The 14,706-nt window shown below is 35.3% G+C and overlaps 1 protein-coding gene across 4 annotated transcripts in view; it reads left to right on the top strand.

The window, feature by feature from the left end:
• SREK1 (splicing regulatory glutamic acid and lysine rich protein 1) overlaps window positions 1–6,350 on the top strand; it is a 55,372-nt gene extending 49,022 nt beyond the window's left edge. For 3 of the 4 annotated variants that reach the window (XM_082457245.1, XM_082457247.1, XM_082457248.1), the window contains 2 exons: window positions 456–600; window positions 1,702–6,350. In XM_082457245.1, coding sequence (XP_082313371.1) covers window positions 456–600; window positions 1,702–1,851 — 295 coding nt within the window. In that variant the 3' untranslated portion in view covers window positions 1,852–6,350. The remainder of the gene's footprint in view (window positions 1–455; window positions 601–1,701) is intronic. The other variant, XM_082457246.1, reaches the window with a different exon arrangement.
• The last annotated feature ends 8,356 nt before the right edge of the window (window positions 6,351–14,706 follow it).

Genomic DNA, 14,706 nt, shown 5'->3' with positions numbered 1-14,706 from the left:
TAATTGGTTATTAGAAGTTCCACGTTTTCTAGAAGTCATTCAGCCTTACCTGAGAGCCATATCTGATTCTTTATTGTTTTTATTATTTTCTGCTTATTCATTTTTTGCTTTGAAAAGATGGGTAAAAAAATATTATATATTTGGTTTTGTTTTATCCTGATTACAGTAGATAAATAAACCTTGAATGTTTCAAAACTAAGAAATTCATAATGCAGAATTGTGTTTTATGTGAACACTTGGTGGCCTCTGCGGTAATGACTTGTGTGTCTTTAAAAAATTAACTGGGTGTGGGGTGGAGTTAGGTGGGCTACAGGACTCATTTATGTTATTTGGTCCACCAGGTTACTGATACGCTTGTTTACAGTGCATTAATGTTAGGTAAGAATATTTTGTCAACAATATAGTGGGTGTTTACTTTTTTAGAAGTTAATGACATATTATTAATATTCTTATAGCAGAAATAAGAAGGATAAAAAGAGAGAAAAAGAAAGGGACCACATCAGTGAAAGAAGAGAGAGAGAACGTTCAGCCTCTACAAGAAAGAGTTGTAATGACAGAGATGGGAAGGAAAAGGTGGAGAAGAACAATACTTCACTTAAAGTAAGCAAGTCGTTCAGTGTTTAGGGTTTGAATAATTAATGTTTGAGATTGTTCTTCTTTATTGCATAGAGGTAATTTTATACTACCAGCGCCTTGTATGTTTTAGGTACTATTTGTTACTATTTGTTAAATTGGTAGTTTTTTAACCTAGTTTTTGAAGATAGGAACTAATTAATGTAATGTTTACTAGTGTAAACAATTGCATTCCTTATTTTAGAGAATCACAGAATGGCATACAATAAAAATTTTAACTATGTACTGGAATATTTTTACTTGTTGCCATTTTCCTCACTGTATTTGTTTTAGCAAATTTGACAGGTGATGTTATCATTGGTTTTGTAATATATACCAAAGTTAGGTTTGTTGAATTAGAATAATTAATGGAAAACCAAATTCCACCAGGTAAGGGTTTTTGTTTTGTTTTCCTTCATTTTTTTTTGATAAAATATTTTAAGTACTTGTGAATTAGGTTAATTCCCTTATTATACTGGTAAGTATATTTGTGTTTGGAAATCAATTATGAGTTCTGAAGCTTTTATCTTACAGTTTTATTTATTCCCATACTGATAGAGGTTTATCATCATTGTCAGTAACATTGATAATATCTCCTGAGCACTTAATACATTCCAGGCACTGTTCCACATGTTCTCATTTAATTCTCCGTTAAGTTGAGAGCTGAATTTGGACTGTTCTTAAACAGTCTTTGGTAGGAGGAATAGTGATTTCCTTTTCTACATTCCCATGTTTTTGCTTCTTTGGTATCCAGATTACAAATCTGTCCTGGCATCTATGGGAACTATTTTACTTTCAGCCGATCAGTTCCACCTTTCAAGTCAGTCAGCAATGTTTGTTGAATTCTTCCCTAGAGTTTCTATTTACCTATTTTGTTCTAACTTAATCTCCATAGATTGTCCTATCTTTTATTAGAAGTACAAAGGACATATTGATACATGTTTGCATGTACTATTTATATGAAAATGTAATGGGAGATAATACCCAGTTTGACTAATTCACAAAAGGTAAAGTTTTAGCCAGAACTAGATGTAATAGCAGGCAACTCTTGAGAAAAATATTAAATGTATACCTAAATATTCATTGTAGGAAAAGGAGCACAATAAAGAGCCAGATTCAAGTGTGGGAAAAGAAGTAGATGACAAGGACGCACCAAGGACTGAGGAAAACAAAGTACAGCAAAATGGGAATTGTCAACCAAATGAAGAAAACCTCTCTACCAAAACAGAAGCAGTATAGGACCTACAGATGCACCTCTAAACACACGCTGGAGTAGAATCCAAAGCTTTTAATTCTCTCAACAAGATGTTAAACAGTGAAGAAATCCAGTAGAGCATAAAGATATGAGCTAACAGCTTTTTTAGTTGTTAGGTGACTTTGTGGCCATCTTGTTACTGAGTAAGAAAATAAAGCATGGACGTCGTGAAAATAGCAGGTGTTACCCAAACTCCTCATCTTCTAAAAGCTGTGCATTTCCATGGTGGCTGACACACTTGTCATGTGGTTTGTTAAGTGTTTGCCAAGAACCATTAAAATAAATGGGACATTAAAGATCTAAATTTGTACTATCCATTAAAGACTGGAGATAAGCATTGGAGGCTCTTTTAAAAAATGCTAGTAACTGATTTTGTATTGTTTTACTTTTTTTTTTAAATTTCAATATATTACAGATTGATGATGTGCTTGAAATTGGTGCAAATATATACACACCCTTGTAAGTGCGGAGTATGTAAGAAGTTTTAACATTGACTTCACAGGATTTACAGTGATTGTGTTAAATTCTCACTATTGTGTTTTCTTTTGCTCACTGTTTAGGACAGCAGTTTTTCTTTAAAATAGTTTTACAGATTAAAGTTGCTTAAATAAGTGGATTAAAAACCAACTGACAATGCATGCTACTGTTCTTTTTCAAAAGGAAGAACATCTGTGTTAAATACTAATAATATATTAGTATTCAGTGTTCAGAATCATTGGGTCTCCCCACAAAGTAAGCATTTCTTTTTGAACTCTCTTGACATTTCCAAGCTTATTAGGAACAGTATCTCAGTGTGTGTTGTCAGTTGTAGGTGGCAAAGGTGCCATTTATAAAAAGAAAACTGGGTTTTCAAAATGGGCTATGGGAGCACAAGCTGAAGCTTTAGTGCCTTCTACAATGTGGTATACCGTTTTCTAGAATTTTATATGGACTAGTCATTCTCAGTTCATACGGAATTTAGATGGATACTCCATTCCCTCCCATAGAAAAGTGTGCAAGCGGTATGTCAGAAGAGCTTCTTACTTGGCTCACCTAATATGAGAGGGAAGTCTGTTTTCAAGAATGACTTTAGAGCTTAAAACAGCAATGCAGTTTTGGGACCATCAGTTTCATACTGTGATAATTGAAAATGAAGCAGCATGTTCTTATTTTACTTAAAGCAAAACCCTTTAGTTGTCTACATTGGATGGCCTTAATTATTACCTCTCAGTCATCTTCTCATAAATGATGTGCAGAAATTGTACTTAACATATGAGTTAAGTACAGTTCTCATATGAGAACATATGAGTTTGTCTTATGTGTAAGGATATGTTTACTTAAGCTTAAAATATAGGTCATCCGACATCGTTAGGCACACTTTTTGCAGAAAGTATGCAAGTAGTAAAATGACAACATTGCTAATATTTTCCCCCAGACCACAACTCATAGTTTCAGAACTCTTTTCATTGTTGTATTTCCAAAAGTTATACCTTTTAATTAGCATGTTATTAAAAAAAAATCAAGTATAATTAGTTTAATGCAGTCTGATACAATCAAATTACTCAGTTGCCTTACCTCATGGGAAGAGTTACTTATAGATTTAAAAAGCTGAGTAGCACATCAGTTACTTGGTTTCAACTTGAGTTTTCTTTTAATGTTAATACTATTGAAATATAAGTATTTGGTGGAGAATGGAAAGAATTGCCCTTATTGCAAGTAATGAAGCCTGGTTTGATTATGAAGCTGCTTAATTACTCCTCATGTGTTCAGAATTACTGTGTTTTTTTGTTTTTTTTCCTTTTTTTCACTGTGTACATTAAAATTTTTGAAAATGCTTTACTATGTAAAGTATAGATGGTCATTTTAATCATTCAACCACATACGGTTGGCTGGTAAACAGCTTATTTTGATATAAGAATGCTTGGGTGTATATGGAAAGATTGTGAAGGAGTGTGTGTGTCTTGCATCAAAGCTTCTTATTTATGATATGTAAGTAGAATAGAACAAATGTTGTTTGAATCTTTGTTATTTTTAGTACTATTTCTCTAATAAAGCTAAGTATTTTAGAGGGAAGTATTTGTTCATGCATTTCAAAACAGCATCTTAGGTTTATCCTGTTCTTGTTTTAGCTGGCATAGAAATTGTTTTGATATGGAGAGTGCATGTTTGTGTGGTGTCTAAAGCCGTCATTTAAAGTTTGAGTATTTTCTTGTACTCTGGACTCTATTAAATGTTTTTTATGTTGGTAATTAACATAGTTATTTGGTTCCTGCTGCCAGTTATTTTTCTTGATGATGTTTATTCATCTTTAAATAACCATACTAATCTTGACAGACACTGATTTATAAAAATTGGCCATGAATAGGGATACAAGAGGTCTGGAGAAAGTGAAATCATTTTCTTAAACAGGCTTATGGAAGCAAAGCTTTCTAGGGTCTAGAGGTACTGGAGGGAAGGAGGGAGTGTGTGAGTGTGTGTGGTGTGTGTGAGAGAGAGAGATTTTTCTCTTTGTTCACTTTTAAGAGCTGATATGTTTTCATTTATTTTTTTCTTGTAAGGTATTTTTTTATTTCTTTAAAACTGTCTTTTTCATCCCAGGTAGATATTGTCAGGAAAACTTGAGGTAAGGCCAAGAAGACAGCCATTTCACACTTAATACCTTCTGTAAATTATCTTTTTCATCTTGATTATATAGCGAGTACATTCTGTTTCTTAAATTGTAGTTGCTATTCATCATTCTAGACAAATTCTCTTGGTCCTCTTGTTCTTGCTTTTCAGCAGTATGCACTTAACTGGTAGTAAAAGGTGGTTCTTCATAAGCTAGCCAGTTTCATGTGAGGAAACAAGTATAAAACCTTTAACTTCCACAGCTGTCTATCTCCTTATTATTTTCCATTGACTCTAATTAACTTATAGTTACGAACACACTAGTCAGCTTGTGATTTTTCTGTTTAGAATCTTTTTTTCCAAGGGGTTCAGTATATGCTATGTTGATCTTCAGAAGTATCATAGAGACTTAAATTTTGACATGCCTCAATTAAAAGTAAAAACCGGCATTTAGAATCAATTTTTTTTTTTTTTGTCAAGAAAATAATTTCTTTTGTGGTATTAGTCATCTTCAGGACGCTTATTCATTCCTATATATAGGTTGCTACCTTTGAAATTAAAAAAAAACCTTGAGCCATATCTGGTCTCAACTGAAGATATTCAAATTTAAGGATTATAATATATACTAATGGCTTTTGAAAGTTTTTAAAAACCTATTTGGAATAGTATGATTTGATGTAAATCCTTAGTAGTTGAAGTAGCAGTTAAAATGAATTCTTTTTGACGGATGCATTAAGTAACATTTCAGTGGGACATTTCTTATATTTTCATTGAAAGATAGTATCTGGTTTTAACTGGGTGAGTTATGAAGTAGAGCTGTTTCCACAAAGTAATTATGTTCCTTATGTGTTTTAAATATTTTTTTAAAAAATTTCACTACCTATATACTTAGATGTTCTCATGTTTATTTACTAATGTAATAGTCATTTAAAATTAAATTGTTTATTTTCAGATTTCAGAAGTTAGTGCTCTCAAAGGGCTAAATGATATTTCTGGAAGCAGGAGTCAAGTATAAATGTAATAAAATAATCTTTTAAAATAAAATTCACTTCCCTACTTAAACTTGGGTTTGTGGGTGAATTTGTTTTTCTTAAATACACTTTTATTGGTGATTCTGCCAAAGAGTGGTACATTATTTTAAAAATAAAAGCTAAAGCTGAAGCTAGGTTGGATTTAGTAACTAATAACTAGATTTCTTTCTATTCCATTTAAGGTACTTTTATAGTTTCTAGCAATTAATTTATTATAATTGTTAGTTTATATATAATACATTTCTTAACATACTGTTCTTAAAAGCAGATTTTTAGCCTGTTGCCTGATTTTTAAATTTACTTTGTATCTAGCTAACATTTTAATTTTGAGAATTGCCAATTTTTGTAAAACTTCACATATTTTACCATTAAGATTTATTTTCCAAGGATTGGAGTAGAATAATAGTTCTCTCCATTCTTGATTAACTTTTATTTGCTAGATAGATAATTTCTTAACTGTATATGTAAGTTCAAACTCATGAAATTCATGCTGAATTAGAGTTGAAGAGATTGAGTTCCACCAGTTTAAGGTTACTGGTAGGCAAAAAACTGTTAGGAAACACGCTACAGAATTCTCTGATTTTCACAGAAGGTTACATTTGGGTGTACTGTGTAGTTGTATAGGTAGTTCAATTTAATAGTTAAATATTACTCTCCATCTTAATTAGGTTAATACAGTAGTGCTATTCTTTACATAATGCTATGGATTATCAAGGGAAGGGTTCAAAATGTAAACAAAAAGGTGCTGCATAGGTGGTGTATATTATGTGAGTAGGACTACTTCCATATGGTACTAGTAAACATTTATCAGACGCTGCTGCTATTGTGTTGCTATATTTTTAATAAAATGAAAATCTTAAAATCTTTCCACTGTTGAGTAGTAATTTCACCAAATTTTAAGACATGTACTTGCATATTTACAGCTTATTTTTATAACTGAAAGGTTTGGTAACAGCCTCTTTAGGGTTCAAAATTACCACCAAAATAGAGGTTTTTGATCATTGGGCGTACTTCATGTTGTGTGGCAATAACTCTAGCCAGATCTTTGCATCTCCAGCATTTTGTAGTGTTCCAGTAAGTGATAGCAGCTCTTTGAATCTCCCTTTTGTTTTCAGAATCAACTTCTTACTATGGTATTTGCACAATGAAAATTGCCACTACTTGTCTTTTAACAGCAAGTGGAATGCCTTCTCCCGTATATCAAAAGTATAACTCTCCATTTGGTGAATGAGCTGTGTACTTGGGGTGGTCATTTAAGTGAGGCAGCCTATTTGAAGTGTCTCTTTTAGAAAAAAAACATTGGCTATCAGATATGTAAATTTAGAACCCTGTGTGACCTGGTGGTGTAGCTGGTGCAGAGATGGTGAGGCTGTACACGCTGATTTCTCTGTGTAAGCCCTCTGTTCTAGCTGCCTTCTGTGGTTAAACCATGAGCCATTTTGGTTTCCAGATGTGTTAAACTACATGGGGTGAGGATGAGTTGGGGGTGAGAGCCGAGAGATCCTTGCCAGTAATGAGTTTGAATTTCTCCAGGTGTGACCTCCACAAGACTTCCTAAAGGAATGCCAGATTGGAGTAGCAGCCACATTTGACAGTAGACTTCCAGACAAAATGTCTCATGTTGTATTATTTTTGTTATGAATGATTTCTAAATAGTAATTAAGGAGTATATTAGAGTACATTTAGTTTTTATAATAATGATTTTCTTACCTTGGGAAAAATACTCTAAGATTCACTGAAAAATAAAGTCTCTTAAAAAGTATGTCACTCTGTTTAATGTAGTAATAGCCACAGCATGAAAATCAGAGGTGGTAAATGGAATCAGTTATACAGGCATGACTTCTAGTACTGTTTTTCCTTCTACTGAGCTCCAGTCCTTCTGATTAGCGTAGCACCTGACACAAAGAACTCACTGATTATTAGCTATTACATTACTGGATATCTTACCAGCACCATAAATTTATCCTGTTCCAAACAAAACATTCAATTCCCAATACCAGGTCTATGCCTCTGCTCCTTATTGTTTTTCACCAGAACTGACATCTTTTCACTTCAGGCCTTTTTTCAAATTCTATTCAACATAAATTTGTTACTTGAGGGCTTCCCTGGTGGCGCAGTGGTTGGGGGTCTGCCTGCCAATGCAGGGAACACGGGTTCGAGCCCGGGTCTGGGAGAATCCTGCATGCCGCGGAGCGGCTGGGCCCGTGAGCCACACCTACTGAGCCTGCGCATCTGGAGCCTGTGCTCTGCAGTGGGAGAGGCCGCGATGGTGAGAGGCCCACGCACTGTGATGAAGAGTGGCCCCCGCTTGCCACAACTAGAGAAAGCCCTCGCACAGAAACGAAGACCCAACACAGCCATAAATTAATTAATTAATTAATTAATTAAAAAAAACAAAAAAATGCTAAACGAGATCAAATGGAAATTAAAAAAAAAATTTGTTACTTGATTAAATTCCTTTCAATTGGTCTGTAATTTTGGAATGTCATTCTGGTTTTAGTACACAGGTCATGCTGGCCTGAGAGAATGAGTTGGACATTGTTGCCTCTTGAATTTTCTGAAGAAATTTGTGTCATGTTCACTTTATTTCATAAATATTAGGTAGAATTCCCCAAGAAAACCAACCTGAGCCTGGAATTTCCTTTTCACAATACAAATTCAACATTAAAAATAGATTTAGGGCTATTATTCTTGAGTGAGTTTTGGTGTTCTTTGTCTTCAAAGGAATTTGTCCGTTTTATCTAAGTTGTTGAATTTGTCAGCATAAAGTTGTTTATGACATTCTCTTATTATTTCAATATATGTGAGATCTATAGTGATAGCCTCTATCATTCCTAATATTGTTAACGTCTTTCCCTTTTTATCCTGATGAGTTTGGCTAGAGATTTATCAACTTTATTTTCTCCAGTAATCAGATTTTGTTTTCATCAGATTTTCTCTTTTTTTCTGCTTTTTATTTCACTGATTTCTACTCATTATTTCTTTCTTCTGCTTATTTCCACTTGGTTTGCTCTTTTTTTTTTTTCTTAAAGTGTGAGCTGGCATCACTGACTTGAGACCTTTTTTTTTTTAACCATTTAAAAATGGAAGTACAGTTAATTTACAATGCACTAGTTTCAGATGTACAGCAGAGTGATTCATTTTATATATATAAACATATACTTTTTTAGATTCTTTTCCATTTAGTTTATTACAAGATATTGAGAGACCCTCTTTCCTAACAGAGGTATTTTAGTGCTATAAATTTCCCTCTAAGCATTGCTTTTGCTGCATTCCAACAAATTTTGATACATTGTGTCTTCATTTTCATTCAGTACAAGACACTTCATGATTTTCCATTTGGCATTGTCTTTGATCCACAGGTTATTTTAAATGTGTGTCACTTGGTATCCAAATATTTGGGAATTTCCAAGATCTTTGTTACTGATTTCTAACTTAATTCCATTGTGGTTAGGAAATAGTTCGTATGATTTGATTCCTTTTAAATTGTCTAAAACTTGCTTTTAGGCCCATAAATGATACAACTTCATAAATGTTCCATGTGCACTTGAGAAGAATGTATCTTCTGGCAGTTGTTTGGTGAAAATCTATAATGCCAATTAGGTCATGTTTGTTGCTGGGGGTGTTCAAGCCTTCTATATTCTTACTGATTTTCTGTCTGCCATTGCCTGTCATCACTCATTATCTGTCCATTAATTAGTAAGAGGTCTTGGAATCCCCAACTTGATTGTGGATTTGTTTATTTCTCATTTCAGTTCTATCTGGCTCTTTATGTATTTTGAAGCTGTTATTAGGCTCATAAATGGGGTTGTTATGTTCTCATTGACCTTTTTATCATTATTAATATTACTCTTTTTATTCCTGGTAATATTATTTGCTTTGAAATATTTTTCTTATATTAATGCTAGCAGTCTAGTTTAAAAATTAAAAAAAAAAAGAAACATTAGCATGGTGTTATCTTTCTCCATACTTTCACTGTTTTTATATTTAAAGGGTACTTCTTGTGGGCCTCATGTAGTTTGGTCTTGCTTTTTTAAAATCCAGTCTGATGACCTCTGCTTTAGTTGGAGCGTTTAGACCAGTTACATTGAATGTGGTTATGGATTTCATTGGGTTTAAATCTGTCATCTTGCTGTTTATCCTCTATTTATCTCCTCTGTTTTTGTTTGTATTTTCCTCTTGATCTGCCTTCTTTTGGACTCAGTACTGATTATTCCATTTCATCATCTCTGTTGGCTTATTAGCTATAATTCTGTAGTTTTTGAGTGGCTTTAGGGTTTACTCTATGTGTGTATTTTCATTTGTCACAGTGTACATGTAAGTTAATATACCATTTCATGTATAGTATAAGAACTTTGCAATAATATTCTTTCATTTTCCCACTCTCAGGTTTGTGCTGTTTTTGTCATGCATTTTACTTAAAACGTGTCAAAATGTCCACAATGTGGTGTAATTTTTTTTTTCTTTAAACAGTCAATTTTAAAGAGATTTTAAAGAAGGAGATAAAAGTCTCTTCTGTTTCCCCACAGATTTACAATTTATGGTGCTTTTCATTCCTTTGTATATATTCATATTTCTTTTTTTTATCTTTTGGCTGCATTGGGTCTTTGTTGCTGCGCATGGGCTTTGTCTAGTTGTGGTGAGCAGGGGCTACTCTTTGTTGCGGTGCCCAGGCTTCTCATCGCGGTGGCTTCTCTTGTTGTGGAGCATAGGCTCTACGTGTGTGGGCTTCAGTAGTTGCAGCACACAGGGTCAGTAGTTGTGGCCTGTGGGCTTAGTTGCTCTGCGGCATGTGGGATCTTCCTGGATCAGGGATCGAACCCATGTCCCCTGCATTGGCAGGTGGATTCTTAACCACTGTACCACCAGGGAAGTCCTCATATTTCTACTTGGTACTATTTACATTCTGACTGAAGACATCCTTTAACATTTCTAATAATTCAGGCCTGTCAGTGGTGGATTCTTTCACCTTTTGCATGCTGAATTTTATTTCAACTTAAAATTTTAAAGATATTTTTGCTGGATATAGACTTCTACATTGACTTTTTTTTTTTTTTCCCCCAGTGCTTTAAAAATGTGGCTCCACTGTCCTTTGGTTTACTTTGTTTCCATCAAGATGCCTGCTATCATTCTGATCATTGTTATTCTATACAGAATGCAGACTTTCTCTTATGGCCACTTTCAAGATTTTATCTTCATTCACTGGTTTTAATCCATTTGATTATGATGTGCCTTGGTGTTGTTTTATTTTTGTTTTATGTGCTTGTGTTTCCTTGAGCTTCTTGGACCTGTGTATTTTGAGTTTCTTTTAAATTTGGAAAATTTCCAACCATTATTTCTTCAAATATGTTTTCTTTCTCTTCGACACTTTATAGTCTTCAATTACATTTATATTGCCACTTGGAGTCCCACCGCTCACTGACTGATGCTGTGTTCATTTTTTCAGTGTTTCACGTTGGATAGTTCTATTGCTATATCTGAGTTTATTAATATTTTCTTCTGTAGAATCTAATCTGTTAATCTTATCCAGTGTATCTTTTTTAAAAAGGTCTAAGATGTTTTGCAACTCTAGGAGTTCAATTTAAGTCATTTTTGTATCCTCGATGTCTCTATTTTACATGTTAAAATGTAAATGTAATTCAAGCATATAAAATATAACTTGTGAATTTTACCTTTTTTTGGTTCTGAATATTTTTGGTTCTGAATATCCTATTGATATTCTTTAGCTTTGTTCTGAGATGCTTTTAAGTTACTTGGGAACTGTTTGGAAGGATCAGATTAGCCATTTATCTAGGGCTAATGTTACCCTACTACTGAAGTGATACTCTTCTGTGTACTTGATGCTCTATGAATTATGCTCTACTCCAACCCCCATCCTGACCCATGGGAACGCCAACAGTTTCCAGTCTGTTTAAGCTTTGGGGATTTTCCCCTTTGATCCTTTCTGGTGTTTATTCCTGAGCCTCGGGTAGTTTCTTCCCATGCATATGCTGACCATTACTCAACTGAAGACACAAACGTCCCAGTGTGCAGATCTTCAGAGCTTTTCCTCTGTGCAGCCCTTTAATCCATACTCTGCTCTTGTGATGTGCGGCTATCTTGTCCTCAGTGGGCTCCCAGCATCTCCTCAACTCAGACCACTGGGTTCTGCCTTGGTTTCCCCTTCTTTTGCTTCAGCCTGTAGAGTTCCCCCAGGCAGTAAGCTGGGGGCAATCATAGGGCTCACCTCATTTGTTGATCAGAGATCACCGGCCTGATCTGATTGCTGTCTGATGTCCAATATCTGAAAACCATTGGTATGTATATTTGTTGTTTTCCAGTGTTTCAAGTGAGATGGTAAACACATTTCTGTGATTCCATCTTGGCCAAAAGTGGACGTCTGCTGTAATAGTTTTCAACCTACATTTTTTGGCTACATACCTTTTGCTGATAATATATATTATATTACTCTACACACACACACACACACACACACACACACACACACACAGAAATGACCAGAGTCTTAGGACTGGCGCAAGTGATGGCTCCTGAAGCTTAAACTTTATTATCTTCATGGTAAATCCATCTCTGGGTCTTACTTAAGAAAAGAGGAAGGACAAGATTTGGCAGGATGGAGGCTTCGGTCCAGCCTGATCAGACTCTTCCCAAGTGCAATATGGCCAATGACAACCAATGAAGGAGGTAGTGTTTACATGGACTGATTTCTTGATAGATTATAAAAACTCATTTGCTTAAAGATTCAGGGAAGCCACTCAGCTGGTAGCTTGGATCCAATGGATCCACCTCTAGATCAGGCAGCCTGGAGTACACATCTCTCAGGAGCCATCCATCCAAGAGGTTGCCCACCTGCGTGGGAGAAGTCTCACTGTACAGTATCACACAAGCTGAATCTCTGTTGCATACCCTTATCTTTGTTGTCCTAACTTCAAGCTCCTACTAATTACATGGTGTGAGAGCAAGCTAATATCAGAAATTTGAACAGAGGTTAAACTAAGATACACCCTAGTCAGGAGAATGTGATTATAGGACAAATCACAAAACTAACAATTTAAACTAAACATCTTAACTAAACCACAGCTAGCAGCTTAGATTGCTATCAGGTGTAGAGTAGGGTAATATAAGGACAACTAGAATCTGGAAATTATTTAGCTAGTCTGTTGCTCCCTGGGTCCATGGGCATGTAGGCTGTTCATCAGTTCTTAAGAGCAGTGATGATTAAACAGTAATAAATTAATAACAATGATAAAAGTATTCTCTTTGTTTTCTCTGAAATAAGAAAGGAATCTAGCAGCTTTTCAAAGAAAGTATGAAAGCCAGGGAGGTGGGAGCAGGGCAGCTGTGAGCCTCTGGTGCCTTTGTGGGGGTTAAGAAAAGATACTTCCTCTGGGTGATGCAACTGCATGGCTGCTTGGCTTGGCAGATGGAGCTCAGTTGGAAGTTCAGGCTCCCTTGTCTCCTGGACTGGGCATCTTTGTGCAATGAACACACTACGCAGTTGTCTGCGGGGCACCGGTAGCAGGAGGCGGCTTCAATAATCTGCCCCCTCCAGCCCCAGCCTCTGGCCGGCCTGTTTGGCACGGGGAGAGACTGAGAGATAGATGAGTGAGACATTTATTGGCTTAAAAAAGGATGAAAGCCTAACCATGAAATCCTGAGCCAATATACACATGCTGCAGAGGAAGAAGAATAAGATGTCTCTGGACAAGGCTATTTTAGAGCTTGGAAGGAGTTTGGAAACAATTTAGTTCTTGCCTTCCTGCTCTTTAACAGTTGAAGAATCCCAGGGTTCAAAGGGGAAGTGAGTAGCCCCAGGTCCCACCACTACTAAGTAACAGAGTCTGAACAGGCTTGAATGCTGTGATTCCAGGCTGTGCTCCTTCCATGACCCACTGCCCGACCATGAGCAATTTCCTTTCAATATTTAACTACCATTTTTATAAATTAAAGTTTGGATAGATTTTTTTCCCTTCCAGTGCCGCTTACAATGCATCTTGAAAATACCGATAAAAAGATGACTTCTATTATTCAATAATTACAGGACTTCCAAGCATCATCATTTATAGTACTTGAAAAAATACAATTTTCATTTCCATGGAATCATGGCTTCTGGCAGTAATAATTTCATTACTCTTGATGAACCAACCAAGACATCCACGTTAATGTAATTTGTGTTCAAAGATGTCCTAAAAGGCCGATGTAACTTCATTATCAGTACATGACTTTAAAAAGTATTTTATCTAGGAAAACAAATAATGAGCACATCTTCTAACATTAATATGATTTTCTTTTCTTCCAGGTCAGGCGGCAAAAGTTTAATGAGCAATTTAATTGCTTGATGAATCAAATATGTCTCATTTTCGTCTCCAAGGGTTGGGGTAACATTGATTCAGATGAACTATTAGAGTTTTGGTTAGGGTATTTTACCTTCAAGGAATAAAACCTACCTTAGAACTCATCTCCAGGTCCTCCAAATCCTGTATTGTACCTAACTTCACTCTCTTATCATAATATCCACAAACTTTAGAGATAGACTTCATTTTAGAAATTATTTATTATCATATTCTCATTTTACTCAAGTGGTGGATAACGGGGCTGCTATAACAAAGTACCACAAACGGGGTGGCTTAAAACAATAGAAATTCATTCTCTCACAGTTCTGGAGGCTAGACGTCTGAAATCAAGGGTTTGGCAGGGCTGTGCTCTCTGAAATCTCTGCAGAGAATCTGTTCCATGCCTATCTTTTACCTTCTGGTGCTGCTGGCAATCTTTGGTGTTCCTTGGCTCATAGATGTCAGTCAGTCTCTGCCTCCATTGTCCCATGACATTCTCCCTGTATGTATCCCTGTGCCTCGCCTATTTTTTTTTTTAACTTTTTATTTTATATTGGAACATAGTTGATTAACAGCGTTGTGATAGTTTCAGGTGTACAGCAAAGTGATTCAGTTATACATGTAACTATTCTTTTTCAAATTCTTTTCCCACTTAGCTTGTTACATAATACTGAGCAGAGTTCCCTGTGTTATGCAGTAGGTCCTTGTTGGTTATCTATTTTAAATATAGCAGTGTGTACATGTCAATCCCAAACTCCCTAACAATCCCTTCCCCCCACCCTTCCCCCCTGGTAACCATAAGTTCGTTTTCTTTTTTTTTTTTTTTAAATAAATTTATTTATTTTTATTTTATTTATTTTATTTTTGGCTGCGTTGGGTCTTCCTTGAT

This window comes from Balaenoptera physalus (assembly GCF_965194825.1).
Source record: "Balaenoptera physalus genome assembly, chromosome: 3".
In the NCBI taxonomy this organism is placed as follows: Eukaryota; Metazoa; Chordata; class Mammalia; order Artiodactyla; family Balaenopteridae; genus Balaenoptera; species Balaenoptera physalus.
Note: the sequence above shows the minus strand (reverse complement) of the source record. Positions and strands in the feature narration are given on the sequence as shown.